The sequence below is a fragment of the Achroia grisella genome, unplaced genomic scaffold (genome assembly GCF_030625045.1).
Source record: "Achroia grisella isolate CSIRO2021 unplaced genomic scaffold, CSIRO_AGI_Agris_v1 utg1847, whole genome shotgun sequence".
Taxonomy (NCBI): Eukaryota; Metazoa; Arthropoda; class Insecta; order Lepidoptera; family Pyralidae; genus Achroia; species Achroia grisella.
Genome location: NW_026712687.1, coordinates 858,360 through 884,900, shown reverse-complemented (window position 1 = coordinate 884,900; position 26,541 = coordinate 858,360). Strand labels below are relative to the sequence as shown.

Here is a 26,541-nt window from a genome sequence, read left to right as displayed (position 1 = left end):
AGGTTTATAACTTAAGACCTACATATTACTTACAACTACAGTTTAATACCTAATTGATACTTGCCGCTCGGTCAAGATATTTTTTTTTAAATACATCTTAATCTTAATAATATTATAAACGAAAGTTTGTGAGTGTTTGTTACACTTTCACGCTAAAACTGCGGAACGAATTTTGATGACACTTTACAGCAATATAACTTACGCATCAGAATAACATAGAGGCTAAATTTTTTATTGAAATTTAACACGGGTGAAACCGCGGGCATAGCTAGTTCTTAATATACATAAAAACACCCTAAACATAACAAACATTCGTACTTATGTTTGCGTCGTGCGAGGAATCGAACTCGCGACCATTACAAGTAAAGCTGTGTGCTAAAACGCTAGATCACCGACAGACACATACTATCATGTATTTGACGCATACTATCTTTGATAATAGAACTTTAATAATATTCAAACTTATAAATTAAATTAATTATATGACCATTTGTTTCAGGGCGTCCCACCGCAAGGGTGTCATGGTGGAAATCTCACGAACTCCTAGCCAATTCAGAGGCAAGAGCCACAGTCTCGTTCAGGCTTCGAAGGTCGGATCTCAGCACGCATGTTACCTGTCAGGTATGGATACAATACGATACGATACGATATGATATGATACATGATGTGATATTTGATATTGTGAGAAAACAAGCATACGGCTCATCTGATGGTAAACGGTTAACGTAGCCTATAGACGCCTGAAACACTAGGAGTGTCATGTGCCTTAACAAACCTTAATATACTCTTCTTAAAAAACTTCAAGCTGTAGTCTTTCGAGGAAACCTGACCAGCTAGTTCATTCCACAATATAAGTACGCGGGAGGAAGCTCCTCTGAAACCGCACTGTCCGAGACCACATAAGTTCCAGCATGTGGGGATAAATTCCATGTCGATGGCGAGGCGTGATGGTAAGAAGTAGCCGTCATGTTGAGCAATTCTTCAGAACAGAGTTCGTTGTATATTTGGTAGAACACACAAAGTGATGCAAAGTCTCGCAAAATATATACAATATGGTAGATACACACAATTGCGATGCAAAGTATATTAATTTATTTCGCCGTACAAAATATATACAATAATGTAATAAAAATTAAATGAATTTAAATCGTCTCTGTGGTCAAGGCAGTGACGACGGCAATCTGCCATTGTAGTGATACACCACCCCTTTCAGCCAATAGTCCTCCTTCATGAAGGTGGGCAGCATGTTGGTGGGAACCCGGGCTACAAACGCCTTGAAACTCGCGTTGTGACGAGTCACAGAGTCGAGACTCCAGCTGGGTCACCCTCAATGTCAGGTTACTCTTGGCCCTTATGTAGTTGACATATTTACCTAATATAGTATGTTTTATAATGGTAACAGGTGCTGGGGACTGGTCTGTTCGGGTTCCAAACACTGATTATACTCATTACTTTTGCAATAGCATATGCTGGGTGGTCACTCTATTCTCCCAAATTCGAATTTATAAATGAATCTGTATTATTGTAAACATGTACAACATTTATTTGAAAAGAATACGAGCTGAGTTTCTTGTCAGTTCTTCTCACCTCGAAATCATTCCGAACTGACGGTAGATTTGACATGTCATAGGTGTCTGTAATAGACAGGAAAAGAAAAAAAAGATATATGTTTTTTATCTAACATATGATAATTTTTCTTGCAGGCCGTGACGGATCCTTCAATATCGCCAGTCTCCGAAAATATATCAATAGACATAAACTGTAAGTACATCTATTCTTATAATTGATTACTATCGATCTAACGCGTCTTTGCACGTGTAATTATTATAGTAATTATGGTAAATGATAACAGGCGCTATATACTCTATTACTTATTACACTTTATACTTTACCACATGTCGTCTTTGGTACATACATGTTGCATGTTGTTAAGATACATTCATTCATTCATTCATAATTTAAAAGCTGTGCTCTTGTTGGTGGAGCTCCCGCCACCTTCCACGATCTTCCATCAGTCCTTTTAGCTGTTGATACCTCGGTACTTTGTAATTTCTCTGCCTTATTTCACCGTTCAACCGAAATACATTTTACAATCTAAATTATTTTGCTGCTGAATTAATTCAGAACGACGCAGATGAATTTATAGAAAGTCTATATTCTGAAAATAGTAAACTACTTGACAGATTGAAATGTCTACAGGTAGATCATATCCTAGACTTAACATAGATACTAATGTTTATTTATCTACATATATACGGACAGTGCAGCGATATATATAGTTTTTAAGTAGTGGGGAATAAATAGTAATACAAAAATCTTGACGTTCACAAACGGCTAAAATGTCCTATATGATTAATTAATTTTTGATTTGATTTGATTAAAATATATATATAACAAATGTTATAGTTTATATGATATTTTTTCATAACTTGCAAGAAGGCTGTATTTAAACGCAATACTAGACCAACTCAACATCGAAATTACAAAAATCTTTGCGCCCCAGATAGCTATAAAGCCGCTTTTTCACTTCACCGTCAACCAAGGTATGCTTTCTACAAAGTCCTCTGCGGGTCCTCGGTTTCAGCTATTTCAGCCGCCAAGCAGCACGCTTTATAAAGCGTGCTGCGTGCTGCTTGCTTGCTTAACAAAAAAAAACATACAAATGAAACAGTTTATAAACTGTTTCATTTGTATGTTAATAATGTTTTGTTAATAATGATAAAAACTATTCCCTCATATTAAATTCCAGGCTTGTTACCTTAATTACTTATATATTTATATATATATATATATATATTCTTTATTGCACCATAACAACAAAAAATATATAATACACTACTTATTTACTACAGAATACAGGAGTACTTTAAAACTAAGGATTATACATTTTATATATGATTATACAATGTTTTGTTTATTTTTACTTTTTAAGTTTTTAATAGATTTTTTCTCTTTGTAAAGATGTTATTTAGCGTACTATATCATATTTTGTGTTGATGTCTTGAAATTATTTATTAATAACCGAGTTGTCAGAACGGTCCGTGAGCAGTCGCCGTTATTAAGAACGGATTTATTAATTAAAGCAACTTTTGCCCCGGTTCCATTGTTCCAGATTTTCTTTTTCTAGATTTATTTTATTATTCCTAGACGCTGTTTGTGATGTGACTGTGAGCGAGATATTCAGAATAATATTACAATAGAGTCGAGTTTTTAAACGAACTGTTTTTGCGATGTATAAATAATTATTTTTTATGAGAATGCTGTGAATGTTCCTGCAAATTATTATTGTAGTAGTTTTGTATTGTTTCAGTTTGTGGGATTAATTTTAATATAGTGTAAATGTAGTAAATAATGCGCAAATTCAACTGCTAGCTTCCGGGCCTCTTTTTTTTTTATAGCACATTTTTTTTAGAGCTTGCAGGTAAGTGATCTCTCGCGATGGTAAGTGATTCCCGCCGCCCATGAGTACCCGTAACAATTGCAAGTGCTTTGCCGGCCTTTTAAGCTCTTATCTTGAAGGTTTTTATATCGATTCGGAAATACCATTGCTGGAAGGTGATTCCACAATGTGGTTGAGGTAGCCTGAATACGTACCGGAATATATTCAGGATTATAAACAGCGGTTACCACTTACCATCAAGTAGACGGTCAGCTTACTTCCTATTCCAATTATATGAAAAAAATGGAATCGCCTCCAGTAAAGGTTTGTGCAGAAAGCGGTCACCCATCCTAAAACTGGTCGAGAGCAAACATGCTTAACTTCATTAAGCAATTGGTTAGTATATGACAAACTATTTACGATGTGAACATAAATGTAATCGGATATGTATGTTCCATAGTTTTCTTACCAGTACCGAGCATTCAATCTTCAGGGCTAATAATAAAAAAAGTATATATTTCTCTATACCATAGATGCCATAGATTATCAAACTCATCTCTGTGCCCTGATTGACGCATCATTACCGCCAGAGAATATTTGTGCGTGACTTGCGTGTCTTCGCATCTGTCCCTTTCGCTCGTTACCTAATTATAAGCCATCTCTTTCCGTCCTGATGGGATTATTACGTCGATATTAGACGCGTGTTATGATATTCTGTTGATTTGTAACGTCTTAAAGAAAAGTGATACCTTGTACTAATCAACCGACTTTCAAGAAAAGAGGAGTTCACCAGCTTTTTTCTGATTGTAAATGGCCATAGCCTATAGACACCTGGAACACCAGAGATGGCACATGGACGTTGCAAACCCTTAATAAACCCTTAATAATAAAAAAACGTCGTGCTGTCTCTCGAGGAAAGCTCGGCAGGTAGTTCATTCCACAATCTAAGTGTACCCGGGAGGAAGCTCCTCTGAAGCCGCACTGTCCGAGACCACTTAGGTTTCATCGTGTGGGGATAAATTCTCTGTCGATGGTGAACGCTGCGATGGTAAAAGGTAGCCAATAGAAAAACTACACTAATTTTAAAATTAAAAAAATAATGTGTTGGTGCAAACAAGCATACGGCCCATCAGATGGGAAACAGTTACTGTAGCCGTACCTGAAACATTAGAAGTGTTTTTAACAGAGTTATTAAGGATGATTGACAAACGCGTTGCAGTCCTTTTAAAGTCCTTAATATTTTCTCCTAAAAATACAAAATTTTGTCAGAAATAACTACCAAACGGAGCTTAGTTGGCTAGGTACCTATTGTTTTAGTAAGAGCAGAATGGCTCCCACATGACACCTTATGGATACAGTGTGGGTTCAAAACGACGCTGTTTCGGGCTTAAGCGGGCTTTGTTTTGTAGCGAGCAAGCACATTTCGAATCACCTTTTATACCTTATAATCTATTGCTTACTGCATTATTATTCAAATTGTTTAAATATCTGATGATAATAATATATGAGTACATGTAAGGTTATAGATAATTCTGGACAATTAACACAGCGCCATCTAGTCCCACGGTAAGCAGAGCTTGTATTACGGGTATTAGATAACTGATATAAAGACTTAATTTTTTTTAAATACATACATATTATACATAGAAAACACCTAGACCGATACAAACAATCATACTCGTGAATACAAATATTTATTTGCACATTAATGATATGATATTTTTTTAAAGTAACATTATAAAGACTATATAATTTTTGTTTATAATAAATAACACATAAAATTCTCCAAGAATTTTAATAAAATCTTTCACCTGTATAATGCATTAACACCTATCTATTTTGTTTACCATTTAGGATACTACTATGTAAACAATCATACGGTCCATCTGATGGTAAATGGTTACTTATGGATGCCTCTATACATTGGCGCTTTACTTGCCTATGATAATTTATGATATTTACGATGATAAACCATTAAACTCTTCTCGTTAAAGTTAAAAGAAGAATAAATACTTATTAAAATATTAAATCAAGTTTGCGATAACATCAAGTTATCACGCATACGAAATGTTGTACAAATAAAAAACAGAACGCGCGGCATGAAAATACCATAAAGCAATCTCTGAATCTCAACACCCAAATAAACAACCGCTGGCTACTGCGAAAATTAAGCGTACATAAATCTCGTACAGGGCTGCCAACCATGATTTTGGTATGAGTACGAGACTTGAAGGTACGAGTTTATAACTACCTTCGTACAATTTTGTACGAAATTATGACTTACAGAAATGTACGGGTAAAATTTGTACGAAATTATGACCTATAGAAATTTAAGGGTAAATTTTGTACGAAATTATGACTCACGGAAATTCATCGGTAAATTTTTCACGGCATTTAAAATTATGAAGTGTATCATGAATGCAAGATCTGTTAATAGGATCAAGTTATTAGGTGAACAATGTGTAGTTAGTTTAGTATTTTTTATGGATGATAATGGAATCGGGCAAATTCACCAGGAATTTAAGTTGATGATTTCCAGAGAAAACCGCGTGGAGGTCTACCTAACTTGGTACATTGCTAGCAATAGGTTTATTAATCCACACTACTAAAGATCCCCTTCCTCCCGCTAGTTTAGTGTATACTTGACGGCCTCGGGGGGGTCAGCTCAGTGCTATACAGTTATACTAGTAACTTTAGACAAGTTTTGCTTAACTTGGGACTAGATGGATGTGGATTATCCAGGGTTGTTATTATTATTATTATATAGGCTGCGAGATTATTTGGCATTCCAATTTTAAAAAATCCATTTTAAGTAACAACCCTAACTGTAAAGGTGACCCTCGATCGACTGAATATGCCAATGTACGAGGTTGAAAAGCCAATAAAGAATGAATGAAATTTTTGAGTACAACGTAAAGATTCATACTATACTACGTACTCACCTTAGTCTATATGTATCTAAGCCGAATTTCGGTTGTAGGGTGCCATTGGTGAGTAAAATTGAGGTATGATATCTTAGCCCTCTAGAATAGCAATGAATGAGTGGTATCCCGGTATGATACATGATAATGTGATATCCGTAGTGCTGTTCATTTATTTAGGTCTTGATGTGGAATAATTGGATGAAGTTCTCAGTCGCTCGTTCTTTGCTTGATCGTAGTGGCTTGAAGGTCCACATGGGACGTGGTGATGCGGCTCGAATGATCAGATGGTACTTTAGGATGGCTTCAGCAGATTACGGGGTGTAGAAAATGATATTATCTTTTGCTGACTAAACGGCTGATTAGATCTTACCATCAATTTAACTCTTGGCGTTAATTTCAATAAAAAAGTTATTTTAATGTTGCCAACCCTGATCTTTTGTAGGCCTTCGAAAAAAAAACAAAAAAATGTGATTCTGTCAACCTATCGGTATGTAACTAACAGATTGTAATCTCTAACTTGTTAATTGACAGCTTGATATACTTTCGTTGGCGACTGTACCGGCACAGTTCACGGAAGAGGTCGGCTTAATGCTGGATGCTGCGTTAGATCTGTTTATTTTCCGAGTAATATCCATTATCTTGAATATTATTCGCATATTTTTTGCTAGGAATAATTCCTGAAATATCTTACTTTCTAAAAAATATGTTAGTTAATTTTTAATTCCAGGAAATGTTTCATTTCTGAGAAGAGACATAATAATATGTTATTTTATTTTACTAAAACAAAAGCAACGGCGAGCGTGGAAAGTTGTACCTATTGAAATTACATGGTAGTAAAACAAAAAGAGTAATCGAAATGCTTTTCCTTTTGACGAGGATATCGCGTATAAAACAATAATATTAGCATATGGGAACATTAGAACTTGGTTCTTTGGTGTAGCAAACAATGAGGTAAGTAATAACCATTGCATATATATGTGAATAGCACCACGGACATCTTGTTACCACTCATAATAAATTATTTAATAGCATGCACATCCCTAAGGTTGTCTGGGAAAGAATGCTATAGCATTCATCTTTTGTACCAATTCTAATGGTCAATAAAGAAAACAAATAAACGTATTCAGGATTGTGCAAGTTTAGTACATTTCCCTATATTTAGCATTTATATATATTAGTAAATTTGTCACAGATCTCGCTATTACTACACCATAACGCTTACTGATTATTAGTTAATATTAATATTAATAATGAGAGAGAATGCTATAGGGCATTAAGCTCGCTTTTTTACAAGACTTATTGTTATATCATTACATAGTATAAAACTAAAGTCGCTGTCGCTGTCTGTCCGTCCCTATGTATGCTTAAATCTTTAAAACAACGCAACGGATATTGAAGCGGTTGTTTTTAATAGAGTGATTCAAGAGAAAGGTTCATATGTATAATACATGTACACCCGGGCGAAGCCGGGGCAAGTAGCTAGTGAATAATAAATAAATAAGTTGCCATTATGAAGAAATAAGGTTTTATGCGTCCATACCCAGTAATTTTACTGCCATATCTCACCTTCCAACCAAAACAGTTTCCAAATCAAGTTGCTTTGCTGAAATAGGTGCGACAGAGGTATCCACGCAATCGACTTTGACCAAAGTCAATTCTGAATTACTGCGACGACTACTTTGGTTGTATATTTACGACAGTTGAAAATGGTGCAATAAATTGTAATTCGTAATATATTCGAGTGTAAAGTTTTCTACTGCACCCTGTACGATTTATGGCGCAGTGGCGATATATTGTTGCGTGTGTGAACGGGTCAACGTGGATTTAGATAAATGCATGCGATTTTATACAAAACAACTAGTGATGGCCCTGGCGTTGCGCGGGTTAAATAATAATTATAATCTCAGAACAATCCACACAGCGCCAACTTGTCCCAAGATTAGCAGGGTTTGTGTTATGGGTACTATATACAAATGTTACAACTGATATAAATATTTAGATTTTTTTGTAAACACATACATAATATGCATAGAAAACAAATATCCTAAGACAAATACAAATAATCATACAAATGTTTGTAGCTGGCGAGGAATCGAACCTGCGCCCATCGGAAGTAAGGCAATGTGCTAAACCGCTAGATCACGGCAGAAATTAAAAATTATTATAATAATGTTTCAGAACGACTCACACATCGCCAACATGTCACAAGCTTAGCAGGGCTTGTGTTACAAATACTAGACAACTGATACAAATACATAAATATATTTTTTTCGTAAATACATATATATTATATATAGAAAACACCTAGGCAGATACAAACAATCATACTCATGAATACAAATGTTTGTACCATGCGAGGAATCGACCCCGCGACCATAGAAGTAAAGCAATGTACTAAATCGCTAGACCGCAGAGACTCTCATGTACAGACACAGATCTGATATATTGTTAATATATTCAGTACGAGTAAGAGATGCATCATCTCGAAGTTCAAACTCGCAGAACAAATTCATTTCAAACTTTTTTAATATTAACTTTCAGTCTAATTGTACGGCACCCCTTTTGTTATATTATTTATAGTAAAAGTCCCGTGTAAGAATTTAACTATGACAGTTAGTTTTTAACGTCGACTTTGTCCAGGACTGGAACCGTGTATTGAATATAAGCTCACAAACTGAAATATATTATTTATAGTAAAAGTCCCGTGTAAGAATTTAACTATGACAGTTAGTTTTTAACGTCGACTTTGTCCAGGACTGGAACCGTATAGAATGTAAGCTCACAAACTGAAATATATTTTGAAATTCTGAACAACAAGATGAAAAAAACAATTATACTACTAGATATATTTATATTATTTTGTTTTACTTGACTACCGATACAACCTTCTCTAATGGTGATCAAATTCCGACCGTTATTGAGCGTACACTCATATTGTGACACGAGTTTCGCCTTTGAACGAGGCATCATCAGGCGTTGAATAGAGTTTAGATATAGCTTGGAAGCCTAGTGTTGACTCTTCGGCGACCAAACCGCGAGTCGCAGTTTTCGTGATCCTACACATTTACACATGCTAATTATTGCGGAATTAAACAAAATAAAATAAATCTATCAAGTAGTGAAATGGACTTCCGCGGAATAACATCTAATTCAATCTAAATAGATATCACTCAAAGGTGACTGGCATAGTGATCTATCAACGCACAGCCCAAACCACTGGACGGATCGGGCTGAAATTTGGCATGCAGGTAGATGATATGACGTAGGCATCTGCTAAGAAAGGATTTTGATAATTTTACCCCCAAGGGGATAAAATAGGGGATGAATGTTTGTATGAAACTTTGTCAATTTTAAACCGATCGGGCTGAGACTTTGCATACATAAAGCTACAATGACGTAGACATCTCCTAAGAAAGGATTTTGATAAATTCCACCCTAAGGGAATAAATTAATGCGAGCGAAGCCGTGGGCAAAAGCTAGTTAAATATAAATAACAATTATAGTTTTAAGCGACAGAATTAGTGGTGTAGATGTTTACACCGCTTTACTTCCGACGGTCGCGGCTTCGAATCCTTGTACTTTTGTTTCAAATATACTTTTAAGGTACAACGGAACTGGTATGTAGTTATCACATTGTTAGTAGGTACAAAAGTCCCTAATATATATATTTATTAATTTTGTATTTCTGCTGACAGTTTTTGTTGCTTGTTTTTCCATACTACATATATATTATGCGTATATATATTATTGGCTAACTGTCTCCTATTCACATATATTAACTTATTAGTTGTATCTGTTGGTTTTCCCATTTATACAAATATATAAAATTTAAGAGTCTGTTTGTAATTTCAAATTAACTGCTTTGGACAAAATGTATATGAAAAAATGTACGGTATTTACATCGAAACAATAAGTATGGTTTGTCTGTTAGTCTGTCTGTTTGTATAAATATACAAACATATAGAATGTAATGTGTATAAATATAATATATGTGTATAAATATATAGAAAAAAACTGCCACCAATATCTACCTCCATTTATATTAATATCGCTGAAATTCTCTCCCACATTTTTCAAGTCAGCGTTACTAGATAGCGTATTGTAACTAAAAATAAACGGCAGACAAAGCCGACGCGCGGCGCTAGTTAGAATAAATGAAATATGGACCAAGTTAGTAAACTTCGGGCCCTCAGAAGATAGGGATCATATTTCATGTTGTTGTGAAGTTCGGTATCACATTTTATCATAAATAATCACAATACACATTGTGTTAAAGATGGCCGTCTTGGAAACTGTCCGTAATCACTTAAGCCCAGTTTGAACTGATTTAGTGATTCAGTAAAGTGGCGAGTAATTTAGCAGCTAATCGAAATTCGATTACTATGACATCAAAGAATATTAATACAAAATCTCGACGTTCATAAGCGGTCAAATAGGACATACATTAAAGCTGAGTGGACCCATTTCAGTGCCTATATGGATGTAAAAAAATGATTATTTTATGTTTATTTTTAATTATTTACATGGTAAATTAAGTTTAATTATATATACATTTTATTTAATCTACATAAATAAATATTTTTTCTTTCTTTCTTTCAAAATGTGTTAGTACTGGCACGGTAAAGTTATGTGTCCACGATTCCACATTAGTTATTTTTAAACTTTAGTGTTTAATATAGATTTATATGTAATATTAACCAATTCTTAACACGAATAATTTTATGGTAAATAATGGTAAAAAATTTAACTTTCTCGACATTTCAACTAGGTTGCACTAGCCGTGATGACGAGCTGAGTAGAGTAATAACAAAAATTTCTGTTTGTCTACAAGAATAGTAGATTCTTGTTACATTGCTTTGTAGACATACCAAATTAAATTTTCATTGAACCCAAAACCCTCACAAAAAGCCCTACATAAGTAAATGATTTTTTATTTTGATTGAGTACAGTGGCGAGTAATTTAGCTGCTAATCGAAATTCGATTACTATATCTTCAAAAAATATTAATACAAAAAACTTGACGTTCATAAACAGATATAATGTCCTATATAAATAAATTATTTTTATTTTTATTGAGTTCAGTGGCGAGTAATATAGCAGTTAATCGAAATTAAATTACTACGAGTATAACTTCAAAAAATATTAATACACTAAACTTGACATTTATAATATCAAGGTCCTTCATAAAGATATGATTTATTATTTTGAAATAAAGCAGTGTGCTAAACAGTTAGACCACCGAGGCCGTAAAATAAAAAAAAAACATTAGATATTGTGTAAAAAATGCGTTATATTCAAACCGAAGTGCTATGAATTTCTTTAAGTAGACACATACAGGTATAATGAAAAGTCTTGATCGCCCATCTCAAATAATAATAATAATGAATATCTCCGTTAGTACACCATCACTTTCTCGTTGTTTCGTAAACCTATTTTCATTATTGCAGTAACATTGTAAAGTCCCGTTTACACTGACAAGTGGACGTCAAAATATTGCACGAAAACGAAAACCCGTTTATATTCAAATTTATTTTTATTATAACTATTAGATTACATATCGAAGAAAAAGAATATGTCTTAAACATTGATATTCCCTCATTTATTGAATAGATACATAAACGGGCTGACCGACAGACGCATGAAAGCAATTGGGCCATTTTTACTTTATAATATATTTTGTTTTTATATCATATTTTAAATTACAAATAACACTTTTTGACATCATACAATGTCTTTGCTTATTATTATATATAGCTGTGCCCTCGGTATCACCCGCGTTAAGTTTCAATAAAAAATATAGTCTATATGTTATTTTGATGCATAAGCTATACTATGTTACTGTAAAGTTACATCAAAATTCAGTAGTTTTTACGTGAAAGAGTAACAAACGTAACAAACATCCATACTCACAAATTTTCGCGTTTATAGGTAATATTAATTAGATGAAGTCAATGGAAAAATAATTTTTTTATCTAGTAATTTAATTTTTGAATGTTATTTTTTTAATAATACGATACGATGTCGCTGGGAATGATTAAATATGAAGATAAAAAACAATATATGTTATTGAATTAGGACTACGTTAATTAAGTTAGGAACCGTTTAAGTATAGCATTTTAGGCGGGGGGGTCTTTACTTTGCTTATTTTGGAAGGAGGGGGGGGGGGGGCAGAGGAGTATAGATGATGATTATATCATAATTTACACAGCAATCCTCACATTGTCTTTGCTAAAAAAAAAAAGTAAACGTAAACATGGGGGATGGGGGGGTAAATAATTGTAATATATCTGCTTACGTAATACTTGAATGGCCCCTTGCAAAGCAGTAAGCACATGAAAGGGGCATTGCATTTGCACGTAGCATTGAGTGTAAACGGTTCCTTAAGCACAAAACGTTAACTTTATCACAAACGTTGAATCCTAACAGGGTTCTTATCACCGCTATAAATCTGCAGCGGATTGGATCGCTCGCCGGATGCGAAATTGCTTCTTTTTATGTATTAAATAAATTAGGGTGTTTAAAAATCAGACCTGTATTATGTTTTGAACGAAAATATTATACTTACAGCTTGTATAATATTTTTGCTCTCTAATAAAATATACTTGGTTGTTTGTAAGTCGTATGTATAGTATATCTTTGCAAATATAAAAACTGTTTATTACTGCTTTTCATTTTTTATAGCGTCATTTTTTTAAACCATTGTTGAATAGGTCTAACTAGGGTGATTAAACGATACCAGCAGTGCACTGTATGATTGATCTATTTTATGTATATATATTACAAGTTATAAGAGATGTGAAAGAGCGTGCGGTGCCCAATGGATAGAATGACCGAGTGAGGCGCCGCGCCGTGGCAGACCGGGTTCGATGTTGGTTCGGACGCCCCGCGATGTCCGCAGACCTCGCAGCCGTCCACTGTCGTCGCTCGTGCGCCAACATTGTCGATTTTCGAAAAGTAAAAAAACAAGTCAAAGATTTCAAATTAAGTAATAATAATAATAATAAAAACCAGCAAACGCTTAGAAAATGCGACAATAGCGTAAATAATAATAATAATATCAGGACAATTCACACATTGCCATCCAGACCCAAGTTTAGCTAGCTAAAGCTTGTTTTATGAGTGCCTTAGACAACTGATACAAATACATAGAAATCATTTCATCGTAAATACCTTCATATTATATATAGAAAACACCCAGACCGATACAAACAATCATAGTCATGAATAATCATAATCATACAAATGTTTGTGCCGTGCGAGGAATCGAACCTGCGACCATTGTAAATAAGGCGGTGTACTAAACCGCTAGACCATCGAGGCCGTCATTCAAATTAGGTAAATAAAATGATCACTAACAAATTCCAATATAAGAGACATGGTGACTCCTAACTAATAAGTTAGGAGTCACAACAGAGGAGTGTTATCACGGGTGTCACATGATAACGTGATGTCCGTAGTTCGTATATATAGACGACGGTTATAAAAAAAATTTGATATTATAAATATTGTTTAAAAAATGACTCAGTCGTAATTTGTTGGAAGGATTGAATTAATTGTACTTTTTACTATGTACATTATGTATGTTTTTTCAAAAAAATATCTAAGTATTTATATCAGTTGTCTAGTACCCATAACACAAGCTCTGCTTACCGTGGGACTACATGGCGCTGTGTTAATAGTCCAGGGGTTATTTATTTATTTGGTTTATAATTGTAAAATTCATTCACTTTTAAAAATAAACCAACCTACTGCCGAAAATTCTCAGTTGATCGGAATATAACACAGGGACTGCGAATTACTTGGCACGTAAGGAAAAATAATAAAAAATACAAATTAAAGAAATTAATCTTCACAAAGTAAACGGTCTTCTATTTACAAAGAATTGGAGATTATTTAGAATAGAATAGAATATAATAGAATAGAATAGAATAGAATAGAATAGAATAGAATAGAATAGAATAGAATAGAAAATCATTTATTCAAATAAACTTAACTTATTTTGAATAGTCATAACAATTTGTTTTTTATCTACCACTCGTTCGGAAAGCTGTCTCATCACAAGAAGAACGAGCAAGAAACTTGTGTGTTGCTTTTATATTGTAAAAATATGCTGTAAAGTCAGTTTATTTGGATAAATATTTTAATGGTAACAGTAAAACAGAATTATAGGTAATATATGTAATGTATTTTGTTTTATATTTTGATTAGGGAATAGAAAAATAAACTTCATTACATAGTATAAATTAAAGTCGCTGTCGCTGTCTGTCCCTATGTATGCTTAAATCTTTAAAACTACGCAACAGAATTTGAAGTGTTTTTTTTTTAATAGATGGGGTGATTCAAGAGGAAGATTTATATATATAATATATGAACACCCGTGCGAAGCCGCGGCGAGAAGCTATTTAAATATATTAGTATTAAATATTTTTTAACAATTATAATATAATCAGTATAGTAATGTTTTCTTTCTTTTCTAGTCGTGCAAAGCCGAGGCTTATATCTTACTAATATTATAAGGTTTATAAGTATGTATGGATATTTGATACTCTTTCTTGGAAAAACTAGTGAACGGATTTTGAAGAAACTTTACAGTAATACAGCTTATACATCAGAATAACACATAGATTATCATTTAAGAATTTATTAGGTAAATTGAGTGAAATATAATAAGTGTGATACAGATGAAGTTACACGGGTCAGCAAGTTATTTTATAAACGCACGCGTGAACTCGCTCAAAACCCTCGCGAAGTGCTTTGTAAAGGTGTTTTATAGTGCATTAACGCAATTGGTCTAAAACCCTACTTGGGTTTTCTGTAATACACTTAAATGCCCCTTTAAAATTGCCCTTATCGGTAATAAAAATCACAATTCATTCAAATGCGAAAAATTCGCACTTACAACTCAAAACTCTCACACTTTCCAAGCACAATACCACAATTCATAACCTAGATGTAACTGTAGTTTATTAAAAAATATACCATAAAATAAAACTACAAAGGGTCTAGAATCGAACATGTGAAGAGATTCATTTGAAAGCCTGCTATGTTCAGAAAGGGTTAACAAAAAATGCCCGTTAATTGTCTTAAGTGGTATAAAAAGGGTTAGAAAAAGGCTTTTGAATAGTCTGAGCCCTTTGTTGTTGATCGGAGAGGGACAAAGAGTCCGCACAATGAGTTATTAAAACGAACCCTATATTTTTGTTTTTCAAATACCAAACCACATTGATATGTTGTGTACGGCAAGCTGTTGCGTGATTCTATGATAACGGTTTGTATGAAGGCAAATTGTATTAACATTTTTTTTATATCGACTATACACTATTTATATATTATACGTGCTGTACACGCGACTTCGTTCGCGTGGAATTTATCTTTTATAATTATACTAGCTTTTTCCCGCGGCTGCGCTCGCGTTAATTTATCCCCTTGGGGACAGAATTAATCAAAATCCTTTCTTAGCGGATGCCTACGTCATAACATCTACCTGCATGCCAAATTTCAGCCCGATTCGTCCAGTGGTTTGGGCTGTGCGTTGATAGATCACTATGTCAGTCACCTTTAAGTTATATATATATAGATTTACCTGTATTTTATAATAATTTACCTGCCAAAAATAGTCCCATCAAAATCGGTCCAGCCATTTTAGAGATTAACCTGACAAAACAAACAGATAGACAAAAATTGTAAAAAATGTTATTTCGGTGTATGTACCGTATTTATATTCATATGCATGTAGTAAAAAAACGGTTACTTCAATATTACAAACAGACACTCCAATTTTATTTATATGTATAGATATATAGACGTATCGTATCAACTAAAGACATTGATGGAATATCGTGAAAAATAGCAGAAACTCCACCGACAAAATGGCAGCTCTTAAATTATGAATAAAACTATTTATACTTTAGATGCAAATGGATTTTACAGCATCGCCTTAGATTTTTTGTGTAATTAGAATTGCAAACGTACTATCTGCCTACCTGATGATAAGATGGTAAAGTATATACCATTATACATGACGCACATAATCAACTCATGCTTTACCAGACTAGAGGAATAAGATGTCATACCATTTATCCAGTAATTTAACTGCACACTAAAAACAGAAAAACAGCTTAGCAAGCTGCTTTGTAAGCTGTAAAAGATGATTTATGCATGATGACTAGGGCCCTCACAGGACACTGCAAATTGAACAAGCATATGGCCAAACTAGGCCTATGCACGACAAGTATCTGCAGATTCTGCCAAACTGAAGAGGAATCGCCGCTTCACACCCTATGTGGTTGTAGCCCACTCATGCATAAACGAAATATCTCCTTTGGAAAGTTTACACTCTTTCCCGAGGAGATAAAAACCATCGCTCCTAAGAATATCCTTCAATTCTTGTCCCTGGCGGGTCTAGGTAGCGAACTTTGAAAAAGGGCGAGCACAATAGATCTATATAGGTCGCAGTGCTACAGGTGCTACAAACATCTGGCAATAGCCCAAACAACCCAATAAAAAAAAGCTGTAAAAGAAGCCAGATGACTTTTAATACTAATAATAATACCCTGGGCAATCCTAGCACTGTCATCTGGTCCCAAGCTGTAGAATAGAATAGAAAAGAATAGAAAATCATTTATTCAAATAAACTTAATTTAAGCACTTTTGAATAATAATAACAATTTGTTTTTTATCTACCACTCGTTCGGAAAGCTGTCTCATCACAAGAAGAACGAGCAAGAAACTTGTGTGTTGCTCTGTGTATGATTTGTCCAAGAATATTATTATTATTATGCCATGATAGTAGAGCCATGAAACTATTTTCAGTCATGACCCAAAAAAATTCGCATTACGTCACCGTATCTTATAATTTAGGTTAAATAGATATACCCTTTTTCATTTATCGAAACAAATATTGGAAGATGTCTGATGGATAACAATTTTCTTAAAATAATATTTTAATATAATAAGGTATGGCTATTAAATAAATATTTCGTTATTTGATGGGAATTTTATATGAATCTGAGATTCAAACTGTTCATATATAAGAGATCTGTTAGTGGTATGATTAGGGTCTTTATTTATATGCCAGTTTTGGTTGTAATAAATAAGTAATAAGTAGTTTATTAAAATAAAAGTAAATTTAGAACATATATAGTTATATAGAAAAGTATAAAATAATCAGCAATAAGAAGTACAATAGTTGAAGAATGTCTGTAGAAGAAGTCATTTTTGTAGATAGTATTTCCCGCGCAAACGCAACGCGCCACAGATTCAAAATATACGGACGGCGCGCAGGCGCAGTAGGATAATGAGCGCATTATGGCAGTATGCGCGATGTTAATACTATGAGTATTGAGTAACAGATCATATAATATATCTGTGCAAATAAATAAAATAAAAAGTGTTTTCAATATTCAATATCTTTTTCAATTTTCAAAGATTATCACTAAATGCTCATGAAAGTATACCAACTAATTTTATTAATTATTTGATTCGCATATATCAAAGGCACATCAATAATTAATTAGAAAAATATATTTGTCTTTGATCTTGCTAATCTCTAAAACGGTTGGACCGATTATGACGTAACTTTCACCAACTGGACTTTTTCTTTCACGGAGAGTAACTTAGCCTACTACTTACTTTTAATTTAGAAATTGTATTTTTAATATGAAAAAATTAATTCCGACGCGGGTAAAAGCTTATTTCTGGTAAGAATTATAGTTCTAGGCATACAGCTGTCAAAGTATCTAAAAAGGATAACAAATTCCTAGAACGAAATACAATTTTCTAGACAAATATTGGGATGGACGTTGTCTAAGCCGGCCAATATTCGGTACAGACCTGAATTAAGCTGTCTAAAGATACGCCTAAAAGTTTGTTATAGTCCTAATATAAGGCGTAGGTCACACAAATGTGATAATTATATTTTTATTTCTTACAAGCTATGTCCATACTTTCACGCGCGTGAAATTTATATATGTTATTCTGATGTAGGTACATATAAGCTATATTACTATAAAGTTTTATCAAAATCCGTTCAGTAGTTTTTGTGTGAAAGAATAACAAACATCCATCCATACTCATAAACTTCGCGTTTATAATATTAACAATAAGATTTATTTCAAGTAATCAACAGCTTATCCTTACTATTAAATGCGAAAATAACTCTGTCTGTCTGTCGCGCTTTCACGCCAAAACTACTGAACCTATTTAAATGAAATATCGTACATAGATAGACTACACCCTGAGAAAGGATATATGCTACTTTTTAATGTGAAAAAAGGTTGTAAGGGGTTGAAAGGGGAGATGAAATGTTGTATGGAAGTAACATCAATTTTAAAGCTAGAAACTTGTCTCTTATTTTTTAGGCTGTTGATTAAATATAAACATAACATTCAAATTATGTAAAATTTTACTCTTAAAGAGGTAAAATAAAATAAATATATCATTAAAATGCTGTCTAAGATCATTATTCCACGCGGACGAAGTCGGGGGAACAGCAACACAATATATCTACAATGGAATATAAATGAGTAAATAAATAAAGTACATATTCATTATTACTAAAGCCAATAACAGATACCTCATGAATTCATCGAAATGTGTGAACAGAGTGATATTATCAAGCAATTTTAATTTTAATTTACACAGCAATACAAAGTACAATAAAGTTATATGTGTATATACAAAATACAAAGAAAACATATTGATTCTTTCATACAGTTTCAACCTGGCTCTTTCATGTCAGAGCTAGGTTTTAGAAGTGCGATTTTTAACTGTTACCTTTATGTATATCTATGCTCGTATGTTTTTTTTTTAAGGATGATAATGGAATGGTGCACCCGCCTGCGCTAACGGTTTACGCTGGCGGGGCACCAGTGGAGGATGGTAAGATGAACAAGAGGTCAGGTCAGTTAGCGCATCGTGACAAATTCACCAAGAATTTATCACGATGATTTCCAGGGGGAACCGCGTGGAGGTCAACCTGACATGGTACATTGCTATTCATGGTACATTAAGTCCACATTACTAACAATCTCCTTTCCCCCCTATGCTCGTATGTTGAGGCATACTTTTTTGAGGTTGAGTTTGAGTTAAAACCGCGTACAAATCTAGCTGCTTGTACGCGCGCTGCTGCGGTAAAGGAATCTGTAAAGGCCAGCTGCGGCCAACAGCATTAGAGTAGTCCAAAAAGAAACATACATTCTGTATTCCTGCACATGCATCTATGAATCTTTATCGTATGTATTTAGGCGACGCCGTCGTGTGTCGTCCGGTGAAGCTGTAAAGCCAGCCAGGACAGCTGCATTAGAATAGTCAGAAAAAAATGAAACTGACTTGGTTTCGGCCCGTAAGTGCCCACTACACTTTACACTATAAGCCACATAGAGTAACTAACCAGCAAAAACTGTGAAAATGAGGCAGATGTTAATAATACTAATAATAATTCATAAATTTCTAAAGAATGTGAGATGTGTTTTTGTCAGTTCCCTTAAGCCCCGAACTGATGGTAAATTCGACATATCATAAGAGTCTGTAATAGACGTACACCAATAATTTTATTCCAATTACAAAGATACTAACAAAGACATTTCGCAGGGATATATATTACAAATTTATGTATCAAAGTAAAAAATATTACTTTATAACCTAAAATGTACAAACGTCTTTGTTCTTTGTGACGTAATAGAAAAAGAGCCGACAGTTCTCAAGGCAAAGGGACGACTTCATTATCCGCGAAATTTAACAATATTTTCTCTGTCTAATGCTACAAGACCTATTTCCCGCCCACTCTTTAGTATGGAACTTCTTGTTTGATTTAATATATATAACTTTACTAGCTGTTGTGCTTTTATGATAAAAGATATTATATATCCGTTCTTGTCTATAACGTCAAGTTTCATCAAAAAATTGTTCTTAGAAAGGTGGTAGAAGCAAAATGGTAGATAGACTTGTGGATACACACTTTCTCACTGATGTATGACAGAGGTTGTTTGTCGTACCGTATTTTATTAGAGAATATGAGACAAAACAGACGAAATCGCGTGTAAAAGCAAGTTTTATAAACCATCGAGAATGCTGCGGAACCCTCTCAACTGAGTCCGCGCACCATTTTTTGTATATACCAACTAATGAACAAATCCTGTTCATTGATAGATGAACTTTTAATATGCATATGTAAATTCTTTCAATTTACCCTAACGACAGCTACTGACCGACAACGGAATAGAATAACCTCTTTTTTATGCAATTGGATCATTAAAATTCAATTTATTTTAGGCGGGACACACTGACGTAAAAAACGGCGAATAAACGTTATACGAGAATATACGAACGATTTCGGTCGGTCTAATGGTTTAGATCTACGAACTAAGTACACTTTTGTGTTCAATTTCCCAACGGCTAGATCCTTTTTTTTCTTCTGTGTTCATGAGTACGAATGTTTATATTTGCGCGGATGTTTGATACGAATTTCTTAACATTCAAAAGATTCACCGTCCGGGTGCCTGTGATCTATCTATCTGATCCATCTTGTGGCAGTGAGGGAAACTCCGAGCAGTTCTTGGGACTTCTGACCCGGCTGTAGGTTTAAGGGGCCCCTTTGCCGATGTACGACTCACCTCGTGTTCCGCTCGTGTTTCTCTTCCTGCCCAGCCCAATTTCGTAGGAACCTGCTAATACAGCTTTAGATACATATTATAGACTAATTGCTTACGTATTTGCATTAAATGGTTTTTAACTTTTCAATCTATATATTTATAAAATAGATGTATGTTATTGTAAATTTATACTAAAAGCTATTTAGCGAAAGACCGAATATGGTTGTCTTATAGAATTGTAAGACAGCCTGTTGACAAGCATAAATTTCATGGAGTTTTGGTCGACAACGCGCACGTGGCACCCCTGGTGTCTCTAGCGTCCATAGGCTATGGTAACCATTTACCATCAGATGGACCGTATGCTTGTTTGCCACCATAGTTGTATAAAAATAAAAAAAAAGTACAGTAGTTAAACCAAAAAAGGTATTCAAATTCGTGTGTTTGAAAATCTTTTAAAAAAGGTTTTATTTGTATCGAAAAATGGATGATTTAACTGCCGCTTCCGACACAATATTGCGGGTAAAATTTCTTATACTAAGTTTTTTTATTAATTTTCATATTGTTATTTATCTTATTATTTTAATCCAATGGTTCGTTATTCTTTTTGGCTGTATGTCACTGTTTAACGAGACAACGAACATTACGGTGTCAGGAATTCTTAAATTAACTTATTTTTTATTCTTTGTTCTTTTAAATAAAAATGTGGATCGCCCTTTAAATGCCAGGCGATATTTATTTACTGCTTTATATATAATAGGTATATCGATTATTGGTAACTACACCCTGCAGCAGTGTATAGGAATTAGTAATGTTCTGGATCTGTATCCGAGATGGAAGAAAAACCCATATCCGTATCCATCTTAGGATATTATCTCTACCCTACAACAGTGTATTTGAATATTGTTGTTAGTTGGAGTTGCTAATATTTGTATCCGGGCATTGGGAGGACATTATTAACAACAGGAAGTCATAGCCCCATTGCCAGTAATATACTCTATTAAGGCGACCTCTACACGGACCCCTCCGGAAACACTGGTAGTTATAAACTGGTGAATTCGCCACAATTTGCTAACTTCATCCTCAACACATCCTATCATCCATATACTCAAAAATTCTTGTTTATGTGTTCGTAACTATGTTATACTTATGAACGGGTGTTGTTTGTCTGTTCTGTTGACTGGTCTCCTCTATTAATCATGACTGATTTATTGTTACTCAAAAACTATTTACTTATGCACACACACACACATCTTAAACAGACACAACAATCTATAATAAATTTTGAATGCTAACCAAAGTTTATTTATAAGAGCAACATGCAATTTTTTGTCAGAAGTCTAATTTTATCCGAGTGATTGGTAGAATTAAAAAAATATAATTATTCAAAAGTGCTAAATTTCTTCTAATATCTTATAAATTTCTTCTAATATATTTTCTTTTTGTTCACAGTACACCCACTTTGGGTCAAACTGCAAGGCGGGAAGCGACCCCTGGTGGCCGGACAGAGCACCGATCTAGTCTGCCAATCAGTGGGCGCCAGGCCGAAGCCTACGATATCCTGGTGGAAAGATGGCAGTAGACTGAAGACAGTTAAAGAGACCGTAAGTGACATATACTTCAGACTTTAATATTAGCACTTCTCTATACCGAATGGACGCTTTGTAAAGTCTGTTCTCATATCTGTCGCGAAATAACTTTGCATGCTATATTCGATATATCAATCTTGCATGCTATGGTCGCGGGTTCGATTCACCTTTAAATAATGATATATCGCATACTTAATAATATTAACTAATTGTACAACAAAGAACTTAAAATTAACAACCTTAAAAAATATAATGTAATAACTAAAATATATTATTAAAAGGAGTCCCTTTACGCAAAGTTCCGAAGATACTGGCAGCGTGTCCTCTTTTAATAGCTAGACTAATTCTTTGTCCGGGGTAGCTGTCTCGGATAATATTAATTCAAAAACACACACGTTGGAATTTGATTTCTCAAAGTATATATTTTTAGTAATTTTATTTTCTTTTAAGCACGCTAAATGCAATATGACAGTAAAAATACTAGACTGAGACAATACACTGTTGAGAAATGGTATCACATTAATCATGAACATGCTGTGTTTTGTATGCATGATACAAGCTAAATCCTCATAGTTATACCAAACCAAATAACAGTGTCCGATTTCAGGATACTAAACAAAAAAGTTAAACAAAAATGATTAAAAAAAACTAAAGAAAAATGTTTTCCTATCAAAATTTGCAAAACGAAATAGGTACAATCGAAATAACTACGATGGTTTCTCCGGGAGTTGTGTAGAGTTACGTCTCTACTAACAATACTTTTCCCCGGCATTTTTATATTTCGTAGTTCTAGTGGAGTTCAGGTAGATTTTCTGTTGACAGGATTAAAGGTATAGTCACGTCATTGTCTGTGCAGTGCGGTAGGTACGCGATGCTATGCAATGCAATTATTCAGAATAATTCAGAAATGAAAATAGAAAATGTTTACATAGTATAAAACACAGTAGCCGCCACTGTCTGTACGCTTATATCTTTTAAACTACGCTACTAGTGATTCAAGAGGAAGGTTTATAGCCAGTAATTTATAAAAGTTCCAAAAAAACTTCGCTAACTAACTAACTAAAAAAGTGATTCAGTTTTGATGAGTATTTTTGTAGCTGGCTTTGTCCTGACCCTATACCACTTTCCATCAGTCCGTTAGTTTGTTTGCCATTTTATATACATAAAGAAATCTGTTTATACTTAACAACGTAGAAGATTACATATATTTTTAGTTTATCATTAAAATACGATGCGGAACTCTGTGGGTTTATCTATAAAGCTAGATTTACGGCGGCCTCCTATCTCGTATGAGCGTTTGTTTATGGTTCACTGCTTTAGAGCAAAATTACCACTATACCATCTTCTACGAAATCCAATTAAATTTCTATATATTAAGACGTGAAGCAAAAATGTTGTACCCCTTTTTACAAAAATTGCGCTGACGGTAGATAATGAAATTTCGCTCACTTATAATTTATATAGAGAAGCAGTACAGAATGCTAATATTTTTTTTAATTATGCCTAAAATATATAGTAAATCAATAAAAAAAAACATTACACAAATACCATGTATTTGACATACAAACGCATAGAAGTATGTACATATACTCTTAAACATATACTCGCAAAAACTACTGAACGGATTTTGATGAAACTTTACAGTAATGTAGCGTATGCATCAGAATAACATATAAGATATATTTTTTACTGAAATTTAACACGGGTCAAACCGCGGGCACTGCTAGTAATATTATAAACGCGAAAGTTTGTGAGTATGGATGTTTTTTAGTCTTTAACGCAAAAACTACTGAACGGATTTTGATAAAACTTTACGGTAATGTAGCTTATACATCAGAATAATATATATGCTATAATTTAAAAAGATATAATGTAAATTTAGTAAGTGTGATGCAGACAAAGGGTCGGTAAGTATCTAATAAATTTCTACACTGGGCCGCCTCATAGCAATAGCAGGCTAATATCCCTCTAATACCTCCGCTCAGTGGGACGTTAATAATGATAAACAATTAATATTTATTCGTATACAAACAGGAAACGGAACTAATAACGGCATGTGAATTAACGTGGAACGGAACGTCATTCGCCACCCGTTAGCGTGACGTCATTAGGTTTATTAATAAGAGAAACTCACCCCCGCGACTTTACTCATATATAATTGTATTTTTATTTTTATACAATTAGAGTTCCACACCGTCCTGTTCTCCCAGGACATGTCCTAGTTTTTGAAGTGTCCTGGGAAGTTTTGTACAGTTTGGCTGCTTCCTGTGTTTTTAAAATATGCGCACCTTAATTACTGATTTTCAACTGTATAATTTTATCAAATACATTTTTTATAAACCTTAAAAAAATTATATAAATACTTGAATTTTACTACATATTAATATAGCTATTGCAACACTATTACTGTGTTTTGTTTTTAAACTGGATAGTTCTGATTCTATAAACTTTCGATCCTGATTTTTTAAATTTGGGCTTGGCAACCCTATATATAATTGATAATTGACAGTCTCGGCTGTCTAGCGGTTTGCACACCGCTTCACCGATGGTCGCAGGTTCGATTCCTCGCACGGTTCAAACATTCGTATTCATGCGTATTATTATTAGTATCGGTCTGGGTGTTTTATATATATGTGTATTTGTATGCTTTCCAAAAAAAATCTTTTTTATATACTATCTGTGCGGTCCGGTTTCACCCGCGTGAAATTTATAGCCTATATGTTATTCTGATGTATAAGCTAGATTACTGTAAATTATCTATCATCAAAATCTATTTAGTAGTTTTTGCGTGAAAGAGTAACAAAAATCCATCCATACTTACAAACTTTCGCGTTTAATATTAATAAGATATTGTATATGTAAGGAGCAATGATAACTATCTGACCCGCGCAATTTCATATGCGTCGTCACACATTTGTACCTCTATCTCTTTAATTTTTTTATATGTTATCTATACTAAATGTATATATATAGATTTTAGTCCACAATAATGACTATCTATTTTAAGTTTATATACACAAAATACCAACTGCCAATTTAAACAAAATCCGTAATTGGATAAATAAATTTATTTTATATATAGTAGGTCTGAGAATCGGCTACTATCTATTTTTTATACCCAAAAGTGATAAGGGTTGTCCACCCCTAACATTTATTTTTATTTTTTGCATAAATGTTTTTTTATAATACATTAACCTAAATTTTCCATATAACCCATATGTTTACAAATAACCCTATTTTGTAATAGTGATTTAATTTATATGGCAAAACAACGATTGCAAAGTCATCTAGTAAATAAATAAAGTTATTTTATTATATATATATGCGACAATTTTTGTAAATATATTCTGACTGTACAGACAGACGTTAATACAAAATTAATATTAGGGATCCGGATCCAATTAGCCATCCAACAGTCATTGTTATACCCACAATACGCTTCAATGGCTACCCTTGGTGTCTATTCGATTCCCAATATGTGTTATATATTATTAAACATATGTGGTTTACCCTTATTTCTATTATTGTTCGATTCAAAAGGAGCTTTATTGTTTTTATCTGATAATACGACCTCTGTGGTCTAATGGTTTAGCACACCGCTTTACGTCCGATGGTCGCGGGTTCGATGTCTCGGCCTGGGTGTTATCTATGTAAAATATTTGTATATTTAAAAAAATATATATTTATATCAGTTGTTTAGTACCTATAATACAAGCTCTGCTTAACTTGGGACTAGATGGCGCTGTGTGAATTGTCCAGGGTTATTATTATTATGTGCTTCATTTTCACATACTGGACACTTGTACACACATTGGACATTACACATTTACTGGATTTTTAGCAGCATTTGCTGGTTATTATTAATAATAATAAGAATAAGACTATTATTATTAATTATTAGCACAACGCTATCTAATTGTACTTAATATCACTACGAATGATTTACTCGTATTTAGTTACAACCAGTTGCTTGTGTATTTAAAATGTTGTCTCTAATGAATTAGTTCTAGTTAGTAGTTTGTACCACACATTTCAACTTAAAAATATAAAGATACAATAAT

The 26,541-nt window shown here is 33.7% G+C and overlaps 1 protein-coding gene across 1 annotated transcript in view; it reads left to right on the top strand.

The window, feature by feature from the left end:
- Positions 1 to 26,541, top strand: part of LOC131841548 (matrix-remodeling-associated protein 5-like) — a 439,379-nt gene that overhangs the window by 389,903 nt on the left and 22,935 nt on the right. Inside the window, exons 7-9 of the mRNA XM_059189865.1 lie at positions 500 to 621; positions 1,704 to 1,761; positions 22,344 to 22,495. Coding sequence (XP_059045848.1) covers positions 500 to 621; positions 1,704 to 1,761; positions 22,344 to 22,495 — 332 coding nt within the window. The remainder of the gene's footprint in view (positions 1 to 499; positions 622 to 1,703; positions 1,762 to 22,343; positions 22,496 to 26,541) is intronic.